The following is a 22,515-nucleotide window of genomic DNA, read 5'->3' on the forward strand; positions in this document are numbered from 1 at the left end:
CAAAATCTATATAATGTTTGCTTTGATTACTGGACTGGGATAAGTTTTCCCTGTACATTTGAGCTCTAATTGCCCTGCCACTAAGAGGCCAGCTGAAAAAAGACTGAAAACACACAACTGTGCTTCCATTACAGGCAACTGCAACAGGTTTCCTTACTGTCACACACTGCTCAGAAAATTGAGGGTTTTCCTACGAAAGCTTCTTTCTGTTGATTAAAAAAAAAGATTATCAGGTTACATGTTGGCAGAACTAAATGCATTCATGCATTCTGGGAAGGTACTGTAGGGGAGCTACTGGGGAGAGTTGCATTTCAAACCCACTGTACAACAGAGTAGTTTGTCAGGATTCAAAATGAAAGAGAAAAAAACCCCAAAAACCACAAAACCAAAAAACCAAACACACAAAGTGAGGCTCTTTGTTTTTGTTGTAGCTGCTTTTCCTCACAAAGTAGACAGAAATGGGAAGGCTGGGGACACTGCCATGTATTCAAACTCCCACAGTTTGCTGAATGTGATCAGTTTTAACAAAACAGTTCATGCATGAAACTGCCAATATATTTAACTATACAGAAAATCTGTAACAAATTAAAATTATGCCTTTTTTATCTAGAAGATGAATGCTACACAGGTCTGTATGCAAGTTGATAATATTGTAGAGCACCAAAATACTATGTTAACAGCTAATTTTCTTGGAAATTGGATTTCTTCATAGAAAGAATCTTCCTAAACATATTTTGCCAGTGTGTTTTATTATTCTTCTTAAATATTTCTTTCTTCATGCTGTCAGTTTCCTCCCCTAATAAGTGGTTTAATAAATATTGTAATTATAATTCTTTCTAATGTTGCTTTCTGCCAAGTGCATCAGGGAAGAAAATCCATAAAATAACACACATGGTAAGAGCAACCCAGAATATACACCTACAGAAAGAATTTGAAACAAGGATCCTAAAAGCAATTATGTTATTTTCTCATGGTACCTAAGGCAGAAAAAAACTCACAAAAGCAGAGGTGGGCACTGAGGTGGTATTGAGACGTCAGAGGGAGGGTTCTTGTGACACTTGTAAAGAAATTTTGAGGCATTGTATCCTGAAAGGGACAATCAGAAATTAGTACTTGGTAAATAGAAGAGAAACTCGTGTAATTTGGAATCAGATGATCCTGGGGCAGAGACTGACACCCTTCAGTCACATTAACATTCAACTCAGAGGTAGATATGTCGTTACAATGCTACAAAAGTACATACTGAGTGGAGAGGGAGAGAAGAATATAAAACTGTTGTTCAACAGACTCAAATATTTCAAGTTATTCATGTCCTTCACCTCAGCCAAAGGGAGAAACCGGGGAAAGCGGGTGTAGAATTCTGCACTATCAGAGACGGGCCTAAAAGAGGTTTGTTCTCAGATAAAATGCTTAGATAATGAGAAGCCATGGGACTCAGGCATGTTCTTAAAACATTGACGACCCATCGATCTGTTGCAGAGACGGCGGGAGCTGCGAGCCGGGGCCGGAGCCGGCGTCTCGCATCTCCCTCTGCTGGGAGGCACCGCAATCGCTGCAGGAACAGCCGGGACAGCGCTCGCTTCAGGTCGCGACAAATACGGATTGACAGCAGGTCTCACCCTTGGTATTTTGCAGTGATTTTTCAGGCAGATAGAGACTGAAATGATTACGCTTTTTCTCTCTCTCTCTCTTTTTTTTTTTTTAATTTTATTTTTATTTTTATAAATACTGTACCATGCAGTTGGAGTAAGGAACATAGTTTGAATACCGAGCTTCAAATGCTCACGAATGAGCTACAGCTCAGGAGCTGCTCAGAGAATATATTCGCCAAAAAAAAAAAGGGAAGAGAGAATAAATAAAAAAGAAAATTGTGATCTGTTTACAGACAACTCAAATGAAAGAAAAAGCTCTTTGGCTGCATTATTTGGCAGTAGCTGGAGGACACACATTTCAAAAATGGGCAAGAAGCCTAAGTCCCATTGCCGTACAAAAATATGATGTCTCTGAAAGTAAGGCTTAAACACCTTTGAAGTTTTTACCTTTATTCCCTAGGCATATAAGTCCCTAACTCCAGCAGTATCCTCTTGCACAAATGACAACAGGATGTTATGTACAGCAGGATACAACAGGATAATATGCACAGTATCCAGCATAGATATAGGGACAGAATTTGGCTCTCCTTTTAGTATAATTAGTTCAAGAAAGTTCTCTTCAGATATTATGAAAAGCCAGACTGTTCAAAAGAATGGTGAGTACAACAAAGCTGTTAATTGTCATAAATTTATTAAGCAAATGAGAGCTGTGCACCTCAAAATGTATTAGTATCAGGATATCATATGGTCTCCCAGGTGATTCAGCACAGTTCTGTACTGATGGTTTGTTACGAGGTGAAACACTGTTTAAACAGTTTAAGGGTGCACTATTAACATATATGCTGATCCATGGACTTGCTAGTATAATGCCAAGACTGAAAATTTACCACACTACAGTAGTGCATAAGAAAAAATGAACTTGGGAAAATCTGGTTCCATAGATAAGCAGACAAAGTAGTGATTTTGGAAGATGAAACACAGTTGTTTTATTAAATTTCAATAGATATCAAAGAAATTTTCCTTGGACCACAATTCCACTGCAAATAGTCATTCTCAGCGTGAAAAAAAATACTCAGAAGTTTTTACTGGAAATGAGGCCGTGTTGCTCTTGAAATGTAAGATATCAGAAGGGTAGGTTCATTTGCTGATCCCCAGTATCACATGCAGCAACCACAGAGGTAATTGCCTATCTAAACTGTGAGAGCAAACTGCAATACTTGATAGCTTGGGGCAGGCATGTCAGTGAAGTGAGAGGTTTGTCACACACCTGCTTTTTGGATTGCGTTGTGCTGGGCTCTGTCATAAAATAAGAGCAGCATGGCAGAGCCTGGGGGAATGGCACAGCCAAAAGCAGGTGTGTGTGCCACATGCTCCCCTGAACTGCAAACATGCAAAATACAACCCTCTCTCAACCATGCCATGCTGTGCTAGGGGTAGGGCAGTAGCTGAGAGCATCTTGGCTATTGTCATCACCTGGTGGGTAGCCTGAATCCACATCCCTTACTGCCATTTGTGTGGAAAATGAGTCCTCAGATCAGAGGACAGAGTTGACAGTACTTGCCAAGGAACACAACACGCAGTGAGAGGACTGGCTAGCAAATTCTTACAGGTAATTATCAATGCACAGAAGAGATTCTTCTTGTTCAAACCAGTATTGCTGACATTGCACATAACACAGGGGACCTGAGTATCTCCGCTCCAAAGTCATCAATCAAATTTTGAAACTCTTTGCAGTGAGGATTGGGGTTCTTGAACCATTGGAAACTGGTCTGAGCCAGGTGGAACCAGTCTGATCTGGTTTGATCCAGTTGAATCAGGTCTGAAATTATTGGAATCAGTTTAATCCTGTTTGAATTGTTTAAAATTGGTTTGAAGTGGTTGCAACTGGTTTGATCCAGTTGAACCAGCTGGATCCAGTTTGAACTGGTTTATACCACTTGGAGCCAGTTTTGACTAGATTGAACATTAGTCAAAATTTCTTAAGGAAAGGGCTGTTAAACATTGGAATGGACTGCCCAGGGAGATAGTGGAATCATCATTATCCTTGAAGGTGCTCAAGAAATAACTGAACATGGCACTTAGTGCCATGGTCTAGTTCATAAGTTGGTGAAAAGTAAAGGTTTAGACTCAATGACCTGAGAGGTCTTTTACAACTGATTAGTTCTGTGATTGTTTTAGTGCAACTCCAGATGCTTGGCCAACAAAATACACTAAAGTCAAATTCACCAGTACACAAGTCACACAAAAACTTTTTAAATATTACCCTAGATTTTATAATCATCTATTAGGGGTATTTCTTGGAATTGGGATTTCTTGACTTTACCTGAAAAACTAAGGCAACACCTGTTAGGCTGCTAAAGCCACTTTCCAATGCAGACTCTTTGACACTTGATATTTCTGTCCAAGTATGAAAATTGGGGATTGATACTTGCTTCAGATGAGTTTATGAAGGGTATGTTGAGATTTTAAGGACACTAAAGGTAACGATGTAATAGACTTATATTACAAGTGCTTTTAAGTCACAAGCTTTTCAGACAGGATGGAAAATACCTTTCCAGCCAGGTTCTATCAGGGAAACAAAACAACTGCTTTTGGAATAAACCCAGGCAATTTGTACTTTCTAATCCCAAAACTCTGAATTGCCTCAATCCTTTATCTCCATGTCAAATTTGAAATTTATTAAGCTGGGATAATAATTCTGTTTATCTCATAAGGAGAAAAAATAAAGAGCCCTTGGACAGACTTGCTCCTGAGTAAGGAAAATCCAATGTGGTGGTATTGGGGATGGCCCAGACACAAGAGTAATTTGTCAGAGTATACTGGATTTCTGAGAAAGCACAGTGATGCAGACACATGGAATATCCTTGGATGCCCTTTCCTACACATAATGGAGCAAGGGAAGATTTGAAAGCATGTTTTCCAGATAAGATTCCTATCCAGTTATTGGTTGCTGTTGCTTGACCTATCTTCTCCAGGCCAAGGTATATCCATTCCCAGTAAAAAAGTGGTCACTGAACACCTCAGGCTGCAGTACCTTTGCTCCTCCATTGTCCACCACACCTTGGGTATTGGGAAATGACTTACTTTCTTCCCAAGCTGAGGGCTTGTGGTCCCTGTGCCATCACTTCTGTCACAGCTGTAAACCAGCAATGCTCCCCCTTGCACCTACTCCAGGGCATGGAGGCTGACAGGTTGGCGGCCACCAGGGATCCCCAGGCAGGGCTGCAGGGACATCATCTTGAAATTGGGATGGACCTATTTAATGAGGTCACTGAGCTACTAACTGGAAACTAAGCCTGGAACTATAGGTATTACTCCTGGGAGGCCCCAAAACATCAAAAATAAATTAACTCTGATTAATGGAGAAGCAAGCCCTCCCTCTCCTTTCCCTTGTGGCAAGAGATGTGCTCGTCAGCTGGTGCTGCAGCCTCCTCTGCATGTGACATCCTTCAGGGGTCTCTCTTCCTACCTCTGAAAAGTTTTCCCTGGAACAGGGGAAACAATATGTACCCAAAAAAGGAGAAATGCTCTCAATTCACAGAATTAGGATAAAACAGGCAAATAAATATCATACATGGGACCTGTTCTGTCAGCTATCTAAGTTATGGAGCATGAAGTCAGGGATTGCTGTGGGGAGCATCTGCAATCAAAAAAGCTCCTGCTCAGGACTCACATTCTCCTTTGAACGTGCGTAAAAGTTGAGAGTTTCCTTTTTACCACTTCCACAGAAACTTAAATCACAGATTTTGGTGGAGCCTTAATATTTTCTAGTCTGTGCTGTATTGTTTGAAGCAGATGGGACTCGCCCCCTTAAAAGATGTAGAACAGAGAGGAGATGGAGAGATGGAGTGCTCCAGTTGGAGACAATCAGGGTAAAAACCAGCCTGTTGAGCTTGAAACACAGCCTACTTGGGGCACCTCCAGGCATGCCCAGAACAAAAACTGCCCTTTTTCCATGCTCTTAGGCTGTACCAAAACCAAAAACCAACAACCAAAATCCAACATTAAAACAAACAAACAACAAAAAACCCAAAACAAAGCAAAAAACCAAACCAAACCCCTGACACACTGCAGCTATATGTCAGCTGTTGTCGAGGAGAAAAAACTACTGCCCTGCCAGATCCTGAGATGGGAACAGTCTGGGTAATTCCCTGGGAAGGACATTAAAGCCAGGGGGCAGGTGGGACAGAGCCTCCCTGGGGGCAGACAGCTCCAGTGGCCCCAGGAAACCCTCCTGCAGCATTAGCAAGGCTGGTAACTCTTTTCCTGTGTGGAAGGGACTGGGAGGGGAAGGCAAAGCCGGAATGACTGGGAAGATCCCAGCCTCGCCTCCCAGGAAAAGAGTGCTCCTTGCCTCGCACGCATCCCAGCTTGGGGGAACTCCTGGGCTGGAGAAGGCAATGCTCTCTGGAGTACTGTGGTGTGCGGAGGGTTCTGGGGCTACAGCCCCTGGCATTGGCACGCGTGGTGTGTGAGGTGCTGGGTCTGCTCAACGTGGGACAGCCCACGTTGGCTCTGCAAAGTGAAGGACAACTTAGAAAAGAAAAGAAAACCCAAAACCAAACATAAAACCTACCAAAACCAAAAGCAAACCAACAAGAGAAAAAAACCCAAACAAACAGAACCTCATAGAAGGCAGCAGATCAAGCCGATCAAGCCCTGGTTGAGCAGTGAACCTGAGGTGTGGGCACTGCTACCCTTCTCAGTGAGATTTGGTGGGCACGTGGTGAACTCAGAGGCCAGGTGCAGCATTTTGGGCGTGCAAGAGGGTTGGAATTATTAGGGCTGTAAGGGAGTGACCCCAGCCTTAAGAGAAAAGCCCTGGAGGGCAGATGGGGAGATGCTCCCCAGGGGTGGTGGGTTCTCCAACAGCTCTTCTCGTGCGATCTCTCCCCCTACCCTGCTGCTTGTGGGAGCAGACTAGTACCCCCCGTCCGGCATGGGGCTCCCCGACCCTGCATTTGCTGGCTCCCTAAAGACGGTCCTGATCGCCCAGAGTCCTGAAGGCGTGTGCGTGGGTATCAGGCCCACGGGGAAAGTCTGGGGATGCGAGAGCCACGGGTGTGGTGGGGTCCGGCCAGCGCAGCCCCGGCTCCCGCGGCTGCCGTGCCCAGGTGTGCGGGGCGGGGGTGCATCGTGCTCTGGTGCTGCGTGTGCGGGCGCGCACGTGTGCGCACCAACATCGGCGTGCGCTTGTGCCCGCGGCTCTGCGCGCAGGGGGCGCGGGCGGAGGAGGCGAAAGGGGGCCGGTTCTGCGGCGGGTGGCTCCCAGCCTCCCCCGCCCCCTTCCCTCTGGGTCTGCTCCTCGCTCCGGCTCGCATTCTATCGCAGGCGGCCGGCGCAGCCCCCTCTCCCCAGCCCCAGCCCCGGCCCCCGCCCACCCCCGGGGTGGAGGCAGCCGCGCCGAGCCGCCCGCGGGAAGAAAGCAGCGCTCCGCCGGCTCCGCGCCCCTCCGCGGGGCCATGCAGCGCCTCTGCCCGCCCGGTCCGAGCGCAGCCCCTCGCCCCGCCGCCCTCCGCGCAGCCTGAGCGCCTGGCGGGGGCTCCGCTCCGCGCCCGGAGGTGGGACGGGGCCGGCACAGGCGGCACAGGAAAGCTCCGCGGCTCCGCGACACTGCCCCGCTGCCCCGGCCATGGGGAAGGGGCTGGAGGGGACAGCGGCCCGCTGCGGGCTGGGACTGGGATACCTGCTGCAGACGGTGGTGCTCCCCGCCCTGGCCGTCCTGGGGGCCAGCCGCCCCGGCTCCGCGGCGCAAGGTAAGGCGATGGATGGATGCATGGATGGATGGATGGATGGAGAGGGGTTGGGGCATCCTCCGTGTGCGGGTTGGAAATGCGAATTTATGCCGTGATTATCTTTTTTACTGCGTTTGTGCGTGCAAACAGTGCAAACCCCCGCCGGAGTCTGGAGGGTCCGGTCGTACCTGCCGGGTCGAGTCTGTAGGTGCTGAGCCTGGCCGGGACAGGCGTTTGCCTGCCCTCCGTCCTCAAATGAGGCACGGGGAGCGGAGGGGAAGTTGGGGCTGAAGAAGCCCCGCCGGCAGCCCTCCGGGGCGGGAGAGCCGCCGGTGCGCCCGGAGGCCGGCAAGGTGCGTGGGAAAGGCAGGTGCGGGGCGGGTGTCCCTCCGCAGCGGCAAAGCCGTACCCTGGAGCTCTGCAATCGACGGTCAGTCTTGAACACCCCAGGGCCCCCCAACGCCCTCCTTCTTCCTGCCAAAAACATGATACACCCGAAGGGAGTCACCGTCTTTCTGTGTTTATGTATTGAGATTTTGTTTCCTTTCCCGTGTCGGGGATTCTGGAGTACATCTCGATCTGCCTTCCCGGTAGCCCTTGTACAAATTCCCCTTTCTAAGTGGCAATGTATTGCTTCTCAGTGCGTGTTCAGGGGTATTTGAGAGCATCACAAAGAGCCCTGGCTCAGTGTAGCACGCACCAGGCTGACAGCCACAGCAGGAGGCTTTTTTCTCCTGCGAGCTGATGCTGGACAAACTTTCTCGGTGCTTCTCTTCTTTCTTTCCAGGAGTTAGACCTAATGTGGAAATGTGTTGCTTTTGTGGAACACAGGAGAGAGAAAGAGAGCTTGCTGCTGCATGTGGGCAGAGCTGCACATAGCAAAGATGTGCGGGGTTGGTTAAAGCAGTTGGAAATCTCAGTTATATGATTAACAAGAGAAAAGGAATTTTAGAAGCTTCTTTGTTTATTTTCCACATGTATGTAGCCATGAAGTAATAACATGCACCAGAGTTTTGATTTGAAGTTACTAGCATAATGCAAGTGTAAGAATACTTGATTTTCCCCACATAATGTCTGTGGAGAGGCATTCGTGAAAACTGCACAGATCTGACCCTGTGCTTTCACCCAGGCATTTCAAAGTGCACTGCTCTGTGGCCTTTTTGACAGGAGAACAGTGACAGTTGTTCTGATTCCTGGTGCCCCTGGCAGGCTTTCTGTGGGTTCTCCCAGGCACGGAGCTGTAGGTTTGCTGCTGGTGGGCTGGGTGCACTGAACATCATGTCTGTACATGTAACAGTGCTAATCCATTTCTTGCTGATACTTACTCCATCCCCTCAGAGTCACATTCCCTTGCTCATTTATTTCACAGGAAGATCAGAAATCTGGCCTTGAAAAGGGGGTAGCAGAGAATGAGAGTAGAAAAATCCCTTATGTATTGTAGCAGGTTTCATCTATGTCTTCCATTTAATTTCCTTTCGCTGGTTGGTTTCCTGTTCAAGATAATACAGGTTTGATATTTTGTATTTAGGGGTTTAAGTAGCGTCATATGTGTGTGGACCTACATGTCTGGGTATATATCTGTCTGTGTCAATAGAGATATGTCATGTCAGAGGGTGTTGGAGAAGAAAGCTCCCCTCAGACAGTTGAACCTGGAGTGGAAAGGAGCCTGCTGGCTCTGCTGGCAGGACACGGGAGTTTCACATGACAGATGGCCTGAGCAGGGAAGAGAGGACCCCCTGTGTTCGGCTGTTCCAGAGCGCTGCTCGGTGCCACAGGGCTTGTATCTCCCACTCCCGGATGGTTTCTCCTTCCCACACTTACCCTCTGTGACACAATGCTGTGTGACAGAAGTGCCACGAGGGCACAGGAGCCAGGCCCCCTGTTCCTATCCTGCAAAGGGCAACACAGTGTGGGACCTGCCACAGAACACAGGTGTGCTCACCTACCCAGAGAGGGATGGAGAGCTCTTCAGCAACACTCCCCAGTGTGCGATAAACTTCCACAACAGAGTGAAAAATCCAGGGAATCTGGTTGGGATATAGCTCTTTGTCTTGGACTTTTTTTTTTCCATTTATACTTTTATTTTTATTGCTAGGACCAGACAGGGAATTTGGGTGCAGACCTGGTTTTGGCATTTTTCCCAGAGCTGAGGTATTTTCTCATTGGTGTGTGCAGTGGGGATCTTCGTGTGTGTGTACACACTGCTTCAGTGAGGCAATGAATCAACAGTTTAACTATGCCCTCTTCAGGAAGTTTCCTCATCATATAGCACCGGGCAAAGTTTTTCCTCTATTCTATATATACATTTCAAAAACATACATCTTTCATCTCAATTCCCCAACTATCTTTAGCTTTTGAAGCAGGCTGAGAAAGCTATGAGCATTGCTGGGACTTGTGCTTTCCTACCTTCCTTTTCCATAGCCTCGTAGAAGATGAATTTATTAACTGAGGATCTGGTGGACCAGCCCCCCCCTCACTCCCTGGCATGTTCATTATCACTGCATCTCGGCGTCCTCCCATGAGCTTCTCAGCAGACCTAAAAACACTTTTTGTTTTATGAGTATTTCTTATCTTCTTATCTGAAGCTGTCTGCGTATTTTTCCGCTGTTATCAGGAGAGAACAGGAAATGGCTGCAATGGTAGAGACAGCCCTTAATTCTCATAGCGGTGTGAATGGGGCCAGAGTGATTATCAAGCCAGAATCAACTGTGACTTGGCATTCGCTGCATTTACTATACCTCTATGATAAGCTACATCAGAATGAGAATTTAAATGCCCCAAACTGTGCCCCAGCTGGGCATTTGGGTGCCATCTCCATAAGAGCAACTTTTCCTTTGGCTCTTCAGTCAGTGGAGACTGAGTTTCAGCTGTTGTGCTCCCCTACAGCTCCCACACTTCCTGCCTCCCAAACTGTTATCCACTTATCCTGTGGCTCCCACCTTTTTGTTGTGTAGCTGGGACGAAAGGGAGGGTCAGGCTGTCTATTTGTAGTGACAAACATGCTTCAGACAGCTTTTGGAGTTAATAACGATGGTGTAAAAGATGGTAGAAAAGCTAAATGGACTACATATTAATGAGGTTGTGTTTCATTTGTTCCCTTACAATAAAAGAGTGCATTTTTCATGCTTAACCCCTCAAACTAATTAAATCAAAGTGATAATTTAAAAAGAAAACTGTAAAAGAGCCATATGTGCAGATATTTGTCTTGCCCCAGCATGGTCTGTATTAGCAACAGCAGCAGTTTGAAAATGCTTAGTGCAGAAAAAGTGAACTATAACATGTGAATGTAGTAACCTTTTGGGGATGCATTTCCTAATTAAATACCTAAACACATCTTGTTGAAAAAAGGCGGGGAAAGGACTTAATTATCTTGATGCATCAGTGAACCTCTAGTGCTTGATCATGCAGGTGTAATATTTGTATTAATAAAGCAAGAGCCAAGTATTATCTTGTTGTGAATGGATAAGGCTCTCTGGAGCATTAATCTGTTTTAAAGTGATGCACTGTGGTAGATTTCAATGATGCTGACAAGTTTGAGCTGGATGTGGTAGCCTGTACATGTTCTGAGTAGCATTTTAGTACTGCAGTACTCTTTGCTGAAAGCAAACCAGCCACTGTGTTTCCTTTGCTGACAGAGGTGGAGTTTAAGCAGGATTAAAATTAAGTGGATGAATCTGTACATAGAGGAGAGATTCCTCCCTGGGAACATGGGAGTCAGAATCTGAGTTCTTCTTCCTCTGGCTCCAGGCTCTAGCAGCTGGTTGCAAGAGTTATGGAAAAAATATATAGATCACAAACAGGCTCTTCCTGATGGTTCTTCAGCATTACTGTCAATGTCATTTATTCCTCTGTGCAGTAAGAATGCCAGAGTGCATCTAAACATTTCCACAGTTGTTGTGCATGTTTGCACTTAATCACTTTACATGGATCATTCACCACACAACTTTATTTTTCTTTGGTAATGGTCTTAAACCCCAGTTATTCACTATATTTTGGGACTAGCTTTGTGTATGACATCCAAATTCAGAAACAGGAAACAGCCTTAACCAAATTAAAAAGATTTTCCTAATTTAATTTTCCAAATACAGTACATCTGAAAACAGGAATACAACTCTGTGCCAAGGCCAGGCAAATCAGTTCCATTGCTGGTCTGTGCAGTAGGAAAGGACAAAATGTGGGCTATATTTATTAGACATTTCCATGTAAATATCTTGATTTTTATGCAAATGGGAGAGAGGTGTTTTGAGGCACAGCCTTCCCAGTTCAGGTGAATAGGATATGAAGTAAATCAGTTCCTATGGAAAATAAGAGAAGCCCAGGCGGAGAAGGACAACAACTGACTATTTCTGTGCAGTATATGACTAGAATTTTATGCATAAATAGGATACAGAGGAGAGTTATACTTCAAAAAGCCAAGCTACATTTATGTCATGCTACCAGCAAAACAACCTTGGTTTTAGTAATCTGTTTTATAGTATATGGCTGTATTTCTTGATTTCTAATTCTTTCTGGATTTTACGTCGCTGGGCTTTCGAGGAATCTGTTCTGGATACTTTTTCTACAAAAAGGCAATAGAATTACTTCTGCAGCTCATCAGAAAATATTTTTGAATTGCTGGTGCAAAAGGGAGTTCCTGGGTAAATTTGCATCACTCGGACTAGTGAACAGTTTGCTGTGATTTAGTCAAAGAGGATTGGACTCCATGTGAGTCTCAGACTGTTGGTTTGTCATTGAAAACAAGTTACTGGACGCTATCTTTGAAATAAAAGTGTAATCATGGATGCTTTGCCTATGCAATACATTACACTTCCCTTTAGGAAGAAATGGCATTGTCTTTCCTCCCTTTAGGGTGGGGAGAGGGCTGTGCTGGTTTGTGAAGTGCACATCTCGTTAGCCACCCAGTGGAGGTATTCAAGTCTAGCAGGCAGCGATCTTGGCAGCGGTGCCAGCGGAGCAGTAATTACAGCGTCTGTCATTTGCATTAGCCGGCTCTGCTGCGCGTTCGGCTCCGAGGTACAGAACAGCTTCTCAAGTACAAGTTGAGAATCAAAGGAAAGGAGTGAGAGACGAGCTGTGGTTTTCCAGTTGGCCATAACCCCCATCAGCACAGCGTCAGGATAATGTTGTGCAGAGGCGCAGTTCAGTGCCGGCTGCTTCCAAGGACTGAAGGAATGGTGGTGTTTTAAGTGATTTATTGTGTGTGCTCAGTAGAGTCCAGTCTCAGGAGCAGGCGCCACTGGATCTTTCCATCATAACATTATCCAAGAGGCAATCTGAAGGAAATGTTATTAAGTCTTCTAGGAGGCAAGCTGTATTCCAAGAAACACTTAATTTGCATCATTTGCAAGCAAGCATTTCAAATTATGCTAAAAAGGGAAATGGTTATGAAGAACTTTACACAGAATAAATAGGAACAACAAATTTCCCCTTGATTTTGAGCATACTTCATTCCCCTGTGTTTAAATTAATGGGGTCATCTGTAGGTACTCCAGCCCCTAACTCCACTGCTGTGGTGGAGAGATGATTTATTGAGTATTGTTGTTGGGTTCATGATAGGTTTGGTTAAATATTTTGCTGCACATCCAGTGTGGTTATTGTATTTAGATTTATCTTTCTGGTGTGAGGACGTAGCATAAAACTATGTGCACACTAAGGAGCTAAAGGAAAGCCCTGAACTGTAGCTGTGTTCCAGTTGTTTTCCTCAAGGCTGGCTCTGCTTGAAACAACACTCACAAGTGAGGTGCAGTGAGTGGGAGCAGTGGGCAGGAGCTGCCAGAGATTTTCCCTGCTCTCAGTAACCTCAGAGATGCTTGTATATAGCTTTCTCCCTAGGTAGTCATCACTAGAACAACTTCCTGTTTGCTTTCATGACTCCATCCCAAATCACATGGACGTTAAGCAGGAAATATGGGATTTCCTCCCAAGTCATCAAACGCCAGGATTTGGGGAGTCCCTTTATAGCCTGGCACATTATCTAAAAGTTCAGGCTGGGGAGAAAGAGCTTCATGCAAAAACAGTCTCACTTAGAAATACTCTTTTTATCAACATGGAAAATCTAGGGGGAAACAAAGGAGAAAAAAAGATTCCTTTTTGCTTATTTGCTCAGGGAGGTTGGAAAAAAAGGAAGAAATCTTAATCAAAACCAGAAAAGACTCAGTTATTTTAGAGAAAAGGTCAATAAAGCCCTGAATATTTACCCTACTGTCCAAACTATTTGTATTTATGCTCTCTGAAAATGTGTTAGGTGTTCAGTGAAAATTAAGTTAAAAAGTTGTGAAGTCTTCTGACAGCAATGGTTTTTATATCAGTTTACATTTTTCCACGTATTTCAACCAGCCCAGTGAAAAATCTCACTGTTAGACTTCATTTACAGTCCTGGTTAGCACTGGTTAAGGCAAATATTACACAGCTCTCTAGATCTTACTGTTTTGTTTTTGGTTTGGTTTTTTGTTTGGGCTTGGGGTTTTTTTGTGGTGGTTGTTTTTTTGGTTTTTTTTTTTTGGTAAATCACACTGATTTTACTGTGATGTAGATTGAGATGGAGACCCAGATTCTCAGTGGTGGCAGACATGCCCTTATTTCCACCAGGGAGTGTCAGGCAATGCTGAATTTAGGTGATTACGTTTGCTGCTCCCTGAATACAAGCAGTGCTGCTCTAGCTTGCATGGCAGCCCAACAGTCCCATCAAGGCAGGGACACCTCCCTTGTGAGCATGTGATGCTGCAGTGGCTCAACACCTCCTCAAATTATCACTTTGTTGTGAGTCCTACACAGGCAGGGCAGGAGAGGCACCCAAAAAGCTGTGCATGCTTGTCTCAGTTGGTGATACCAACTGTGGGGAATATCTGCAGTTGTGTTTTTAGCAAAGCTATAGTCTTGTGTTGCTGGGCATAATGGGAAGTTCTTATTTGTAACATTGCCTTAGTTATTCAATCTCTGTTTTGCTGGATTTGGAAGCTTGCTGTATTTATCACTGTTTGGTGGAGAGGTCTAGGGGGAGTTGCCTAAGCATGCAGAGCAAATGTGTTAGGGAAACCAAAATATGAGCTCAAGTTTTCTGAGTAGCTGAGACTGGTGCTGTAGTCCATTCTTCTTGTCTGAAGAAAGAGGGGATGCTACAGAGGGAATGCTATGTTGCGAAGGCTCTCAGGTACCTTCTCAATGTTGAATTTCTTGAGTCTCACTGATGGTGTCTTTGTATCTACTGTAATCTAGAAATTTATATAAAAGGGTGGTGTGGGTTAGCAATGGTACTCCTCAGTTTAGTATCTCCCACTGGGACCCTCGAAACCATATGATCCTCACTCTTTCCCGCCTCCCTTCTCCCCTCCTCTGAGGTGGGATGGTGAATTGGAGGCGCAAAATGTAAAGATCATGGGTTGAGCTAAGAACCATTTGCTGGGAACAGCAGTTAGATAAGAAAATGTACAGCAACAATACTGATGACAGAAGGCGGGAGAAAGAGTTGAATGATTCACATGGAAACTCCCTGACCACAGTAATGCCTCACTGCTCCCTCTGCCACACCACCCAGACTTGGAAGAGAGCCCTTCACCTCATCCCCAGAAAATGAAGTGAGTTGGTTCAGTATAATCTCCAGGTCCTAGCCATGCCCTCTCCTGGCTACTGCAAAAATTAACCATGTGCTGGTCAGAACCAGAACAAAGGAACAGGCAAAATATATGCTGTTGCCAGGAACAGGGATGCTTCCTAAAAACTCTGACTTTCTGGTGGCAGGCAGTTTGGAAGGATTTGCTTTGCCCAATGCAATCCACAGTGTTATCTCAAATTTGGAAGGAGGAAGATCCAGATCCAGGGCATGGCTGCAGTACTGTTGTAAATGGAATAAGGATCACTGTCCTGGGCTGTTTTGTTTCATTTGGGTTTAATCTGCAGTTCAGGACTATGTTATTCAACTGTACTTCATTCATCTGAATGAATGACTTACACTCCAGAGGACCCCGTTGCCTTATGAGTTATAAAAGCTATGAGGTTGCCTAGGCAATTAAATCAGTATCTTTTTTCTCTTGTTGCAGGAACATTTTCAACAATAACGCTAAGGAGCTCAGATAGATTTCACTGGCCTGGCAACAGCTGAGCATTTTCTTGTTAGGTAGCTTTTGCCAATCTCTTTTTAGTTATTTTCAAGAAGCAAAGTAGCTTTATTTCTTAGTCTTATATTGAGTGAGAGGTTGAAATGTTAATCTCAGTGGATTAGTGGTGTATCCTTTGAGAAAAAGGAAAGCTTGCGTTTTTCTTGGTCCCCTGAGAGCTGGATGCAATTGTTTGAGAAATCTTGAATTTCATCAGCTCGATACAAGAAAATGTTCAAGTAAGCCTTGAATGATCTGTCAGAAGAGGTTGACTTTATTGCAGCCGTTTTGGAAACTTGTTTGAACTGTTTTTCAAGATAGTTGCTCCCCAGGTGTTTCTTTGCTTGATTTTAGTGCATTTCACATGAGACAGTGAAAAGGGATCACCACAGGATTATTAGTAATTCAGAGCTTCTTGGAGAGCTATATTCCAGCCATCAATTTGCTAAAGTAATGGCTGGCATATGAATTGCTGCACTTTTATGATATGGTGTATCTATTGTTTAAATACGTTGCTTGTCTTATCCACTCCCAGCATATGTGTTTATACTGGAAAGTTTACATAGTGAGTGAAAATAATAATACAGTCTCACTGAATGAGGTTAATTGCACTTCAGTCATAGTGAAATCAAGGAGTAAGAAGTGGGACAGAATAGCAAGTGAGACTAATTCATGGGCACTGGATTTACCTACACTGACTGAAGTGCAGGCACCTATCAGGAGTAATTCGAAGTACAGATGTGCACACTGCCTTAGTCTGAATGACTTTTCTCTTTCATTAATATATCTCTAAGTTTTGCCAGTTGCTCATGGAGTCAGCACAGATGTATCCCTCTCACCTTTCCCTTTTCCCACAATTTTGTGTGTCTGTTGGGTTGTTCTGCAGCTCTACATATACAAAAGATGAGTGGCTGTGGCTAACAGTGCATAATTGGGGCTACAGAGGCAAACAGTGAGGTGTCCAGACTGAAATTTCATGTCGGCACTCAGATGAGACTATAGAGAAATCTCTGCTGCATGAACCTCTATTAATAGGATAAAACTCACTCTCTGGTGCTTTCAACTAGAAAGAGATAAAGTTTCCTCTGTTAAGCTTGGCCACTAAATCTGGAAATCAGGGTTCATTGTGGAAACTAGAACTCTGTCTGGTTAAGGAAGGGATCTGTAATTACATGGGGAAGACACTGCCCTTCTACAAGTGCTGTTCACAGAAAATCTTGCTGAATTGTCTCATGAAATACTTGTATTCCTTACTCAAAGGTTTTTGGCCCTGAAGCTGCACTATTTTTTGACAAATCATCATCCCCATTAAAATTCTTTTCATGTAGACATTCCAAACCTAGCTTGAGGGGCTTCCTTTCTGCTTCCTCACCAGTTTTTGAAGGTGAGGGTAACTTTTTTGGTCTCCTGCTCAAACAAAATGCAGCAATCTTCTTACACAGCAGATCTCTACTGGCAAGAATAGGAGTGCAGGTTTTCCTTCTCTTCATCATGCAAAATAGCTGTACTGTAGCAAATAAGAAGTTCCAAATTTCTTACTTCCTAAGTAACTAGAAAGTTTGTAGCTAGAAAGTTCAGTACTGGGACCTGTCAGTTTCACTATCAGTTTCCTTTTGTTTTGGTTTTTTTTTAAATGCCTAATGTTTATACCAAGGATAGACTTATGTGGTACAAGGCCAGGTTATGACCACCACCAAATGTAGCTCCATTAATTTCAGAGCCAGCACATGCCAGAAGCTGATCCGCTTCTGTGTTAAAAATATGTTGACACAGTAGAGTGAGACTCTAGGATGAACAGACCTTGATCTCATTGTACTTGGTGGCAAGTTTTTCCTGAGGTTGTTTCTTTTTTGCTTTGGTTTATTTTGAAGCTAAATAATTTGAATAACTTCGAGGCTTTTAATTTTCCTTCCATGTAGCAATGTGACTCTTTTCTGTAGAGAGATTAACATGGTGCTTCACTTGAAAACAAGTTGGCAAGATTCCTTCAGGTAGACTTTTTTTTGCTTGGCTTTTTGCTACGATATTTTAGATAAGAACACTGACAGCTAAATGTCACCAACTGTAGGCAGATATCCACGTAGATATCTGTTATACACAAATGTGTGGCAATTTCCTGCCTTAGCAATCATTTTTGAATAAAGACCTCTGCCACTAAAAGCATGGGCTTCGAAGTTTTAGGTTAGAAGTGCAGCCTGGTAGCTGGTAACAAAAGCAGTTGTTATCCTGGTGCAGGCAGTAGAATGAGAAGTGCCATATGCCTTTCACAAGCACTGGAGAAGGCAAAACTGCTCAGCTGCTGACTTTTCTCCTTTACTTGTCCTGAAATATTTCTGTATGAATCTTTTTTCTTCCATCCACCCCGTAAAGTTATGTATTAATTCCTTGTAGTAAACATGGCTGTTAGATAAAGCCTTCCAAATCTTAAAAAAAATTTAAAATGCCTAAGTTAATGACTTACTTTATAAACATTTCTATCATTCTGTGGTCTCAAGAATAAAGTTTTAGATTTGCATTTATGAGAAACATTTGCAAAGAAAATGAATTTCAGTGGCAAAGCGACTTTGTGTGGAGTATTAATCTGCTTTGTTTTACTGATCAGCTTATTTCACCAGTACTTGGTTTCATTGCCTTTTTTTTTTTTTTGTTTAGGGAAATCAATAGATAACAGTATTGTGATCAAATTTACTTTCTGTCTGATTATTTTCACTGGGTTGCTCAGGATTTACTCACTGCAGGAAGACAAGAAAAATTTGTTCTTTTGTCTTTGAAGTTTTGTATTCACTGGTACCAATGCAGAACATATTTCATTTGTGGAGGCCAGGCTGAGGTTAAGTTGGTTTTAAAGATAACAGTAGATTCCTGCGTCCTTGCATTTGTTTTGTATTTGGTGACAGTCACTAAATCAGGGGAAGGAATGTTCAAACAACACACTTGAGGAAAAGTGATTTTTATAGAAAGGGCCCATTCCTGCTAATAGCAAGTAACTGCACACAACCCCACTGACATTAAAAGTCCATTAGCTAAGCCAAGTTTAAACACCAGCTGATGCTATGTCAGCTAAATGTATATTGGAATTTTTCATGTAACACAGCAATAGCACTTCTGTGCTTTTCCTAAAACTATGTACATTAAGAAAAGCAAATGTCATCTGATAGTAGTAAGATGGAGAGTTCACATTAAAGTAGGCAGAATTGTAATCAAACTGAAGTCACCATCTGGTTGCATTAATGAAAAACAAAAATGGATACAAGAAAAGCAGGGAGTGTCAGGTTTCTGAATTAAAGCAAGATTAACAAATGTAGTGTACAGGCTTCTGTAATACAGGATAAGCACAGAGCTGCTTATCTGCTTGGTTTTTTATCATTAAATATAATATGACCTTGTTTGAAAAGTTTATACTGAAGTCTGTAAGATGCTTTCTCACATAGAGACTTGGGTTGTCATGGAAGGATGTTGTTTCCTGGCTGTTTAGGAAACATGTCTCATTACAGCAGTGTGAAAACCTTTAAATGTGTCAAGATAGTGTTTGTATCCTATGGTCTGAAATTCTAGTTAACCAGTGGCACAGCAAATAGCATTCACCCATCTCTATGTATCAAAAAAGGTAGAAAATTGTGGTGAAAAAACATCCTGTGTGCTTGATATTGAGAAGTGTTATGGGTGAGGAACTTACTGTTCATCTTCAGAAGGAACCAGCAGGCTGAGGTCCCAGTACTGTGGGCTTGGCGCTCACAGAAGCACAGTTAACACCTGGTTTGGCACTGGGTAAAATTCTGAGAAGTTGCTTTGAAGTCTGCATTGGAAAAATAGACCTTGTGCTGTAAAGCTGCTGTGGAGACAGGCAAAGGGTGGCTCAGTAAGTTAATGTGAGAGCTGGAGCAGAGAGTAATTAGTCACTCATTGACAGGCTCCCAAGTCTGGTGAAGGACTGCTCTAACCTCCTCTGCCTCTGTTGTGCCATTAGCTGTGCATTAGGGAAGCTTTGTGTGATAAGTGACAGGAGCACAGCTAAAATGCCTGGTTTGGGCAGACCAGCCCACTGCAAACATCCTGTGGATGCATCTCAAGGACTCCCTTGCACTCTCACCACGCTGTGCTAGTAGTGCAAAACTCTCCAATGTGTCATGGGGCTAAGCCTGACTGTGTCTTCCTTACTGGAGGAGCTGACATCAGTAGCGTGCCCGGAGCAGATTGTGTGTTTGCAAACCACAGGGTTTAAGAGAGTAATTCAATTGCATTTTCCCCCCTTCTGGAACATAACATGTAAACATATTACTGAACTAAAGCCTGGTTTTAATTACAAGCAGCAACTTTTTCATGTTGACAGATTTTCACATGGAAAGCTTTATTGAAAATGAGAGGAGACCTTTTTGCCATCGTTAGTTCTTGCTGCTTAGTGCTTTTATCAAGTACAGTAAAATACAGTTTATAATTAATTCAAAGCTTATATGGACATGTTTAATATAATTACCAAACAAAATCCTGTTTACTGACATATTGCTTGTGAAACCAGCCTGAATAATCTGGTCTCTGGCACACATAAATCAGGCAGTAATAACAGCTGTAAATATTTCATAATATACTTAGAGTGCTTTGATTTTAATACAGAATCCACTTGTGGGTTTTAAGGATAAAACATAGGTCAAAAATGACTTTTACCATATGTTCCTTCCTAATCTTTTGCACTACTTTGCCTGAAAGTTACTTTTAAAAATCATTATTGTATTTTATTATTAAAAAAAAAGTAAATATATACACATTTATGAGCTGGGAAAATTATGTAATTAAATTATGCTGTAGCTAACAAAATGATGCCGTTCACATTGGCACAGGACAATTGCTTCAATACAACCATAAATATTTTTCCTTGGAAAAGGCATTGCAGTGCCAATACTCTTCGTCTTTCTCAAAGTTTTACTATTTTTATCTGTCTGGATGTTTGTGTGTTGTACACTAAGCCTGAAAGACACTAAGAGGCAGCTGGTTATGCTGTTAATTCAGGTGGCCAAAGGGCTGGGAAACCGAAGGTGACCAGGAGCCAGGTTTATAGTGGACTGCTGGGGGACGTATGATACTGTGTTATATACTGGGCCCCCTCTTTCTTTCTGGGAAGGCTTTGAACTGGTATTTAAATAGAAGGAAGAAGATGTGACTGATTATCTGGCTATCACAGATATTTGGGCTTGCATGAGGCTACTAAATCATCTTGGAGAGTTCAAACTGTGTGTGTGGTTTGTCCAGTTCATAAAAGTGCCTCGAAGGTTCAGGAAAAGGCTTATAATTATCCCTCAAGTCATTTTACCCTGCACCAAGAGAAGAACTTAAAAAGTAGTTGTGGAAAATACAACATTTTGCAATTTTTGTTTACTTGGAAATTTTCTTTAACCTCTAAAATCAAACAAGAAATCAAGTAACTAGAGTACTATTTAGAAAGACAAATTTGAAAAATATCCACTTTGAGAATTTTTTTACCCTTGTTCTGCAGTTGGATTCCCCTGCTAAAGTTGACATAAATTTTCAAATGTTTCAGCTGTGGCACTCTCTGAAAAAATCATTAGTCTCCAAAACTGTGCCAGGCTCCTCAGGAATGCTGCTCCCTCCAAGCTATGAACCTCTCAAGCTTAGGATCCCACCCCCCAAAATAAAACCACAACTAACAATTGGTATGAGGTAGGAAATGGCATTGGGATATGTCACAGCAGTTCTTATTTTTTGTCTCTGCATCCTTGAGGGAGTACACAAAGCCTGTTTGTGTAAAGGGAGCCCCTTGGCCTCGCTTCTAGATAGATGGCCAGTATTTTAAGGTATATCAACATATTTTGATCTATATAAAACTGCATGGTGATACTTGTGATCAGCATTAGGCGTCCTTATCATCATCCTACGGGCATCTAGAGATCCCTGGATATGATCTGCAAAGGTGTTGCTGCAAAGTATTTAGCAAGTCTCTCTAGACAGATCACAGGGGTTCCTGAATGCAGTACTTAAATTTTGGAAAGCTGAAGTCCCAGTTCCTAACTTTCTGTAGTGTGAGAACTTGCACTGAAATCTGAGTCTTTGCTTGAGAAGACTGTAGTGCATGAACAGTATTAAATTGCTTTGTTGTGTGTATGTGCAGGCTGCATCCAGACACTGTCATTGGGAAGTTATTAGTATATATAATTAACTAACCACAAGGAATTTCTGGACTGAAATAGCTTATGTAAGCCTACGTGTTTCCTTCCCACAAACCCAGCTTAAAGCTTCATGCAAGTATTTGCTAAGGAAGTGTCTTTCTGCCCATGAAATATAATTTGGAAAGATGTGCTCACCTGCCAGAGTACAGCGCTTTACCTTGCAATAGTCCGACCTTCAAAAGTTAGTTCTTCTGACTGGTGCTGTTTATCAAATGCTGTGTTGTTTCATATTAGATGATGTGACCTTTAGATTTCAGCTGCTGCCATAATTTAATTGACAGCATGAGCCTTACTGTAGGAGCCTGTTGTGGTTTAACCCAGCAGGTAGCAAACTGCACAGCCACTGGCTCGCTCCATCCCTGCACCGTGGGATGGGGGAAGAGAATTGAGGGGAGGGGGGGAAGCAAAATTCATGGATCAAGATAAAGATGGCTTAATAGGACAGAAAAGGCAGTCAGGTAACAGTAATATAACTAATAGCAATACAATAATTAGAATATACAAAACAAGTGATGCACAGTGCAATTGTTCACCTGCTAAGTGATGTCCAGCCAGTTCCTGTGCAGCAGCCCCTGTCTGGTTTTCCCCCTCACTTGTATACTGATCATAATAGGATATGCTATGGAATAAACCTTTCGGGGTCAGCTGGCCTAGCTGTGTCCCTGCTCAACTTCTCATGCACCCTCAGCATCCTTGCTGGCAGAGTGGGGTGAGAAGCTGAAAAGTCCTTGACTCAGTATAAACACTGCTCAGTATAAGCACCTGAAACATCAGTGTGTTGCCACCATTTTGGATTTAGCACCAAATGGTGCCATAGTGCCATACCTGCTAGTAGGAAGAAAACTATTTCTTTCCCACCTGAAACCAGGACAGAGCCAAAATTATTATTGAAAATTATTGCAGCACCAGGTTTTCA

General features: G+C 43.3%; 1 protein-coding gene across 2 annotated transcripts in view; it reads left to right on the plus strand.

Annotated features, from left to right (window-relative positions):
- The first annotated feature begins 6,879 nt into the window (after window positions 1-6,879).
- UNC5C (unc-5 netrin receptor C) overlaps window positions 6,880-22,515 on the plus strand; it is a 249,366-nt gene continuing 233,730 nt past the window's right edge. The window contains exon 1 of one of the 2 annotated variants that reach the window (XM_030947608.1): window positions 6,880-7,348. In XM_030947608.1, coding sequence (XP_030803468.1) covers window positions 7,225-7,348 — 124 coding nt within the window. In that variant the 5' untranslated portion in view covers window positions 6,880-7,224. The remainder of the gene's footprint in view (window positions 7,349-22,515) is intronic. The other variant, XM_030947607.1, reaches the window with a different exon arrangement.

Source organism: Camarhynchus parvulus, chromosome 4 (assembly GCF_901933205.1).
Source record: "Camarhynchus parvulus chromosome 4, STF_HiC, whole genome shotgun sequence".
Lineage (NCBI taxonomy): Eukaryota > Metazoa > Chordata > Aves > Passeriformes > Thraupidae > Camarhynchus > Camarhynchus parvulus.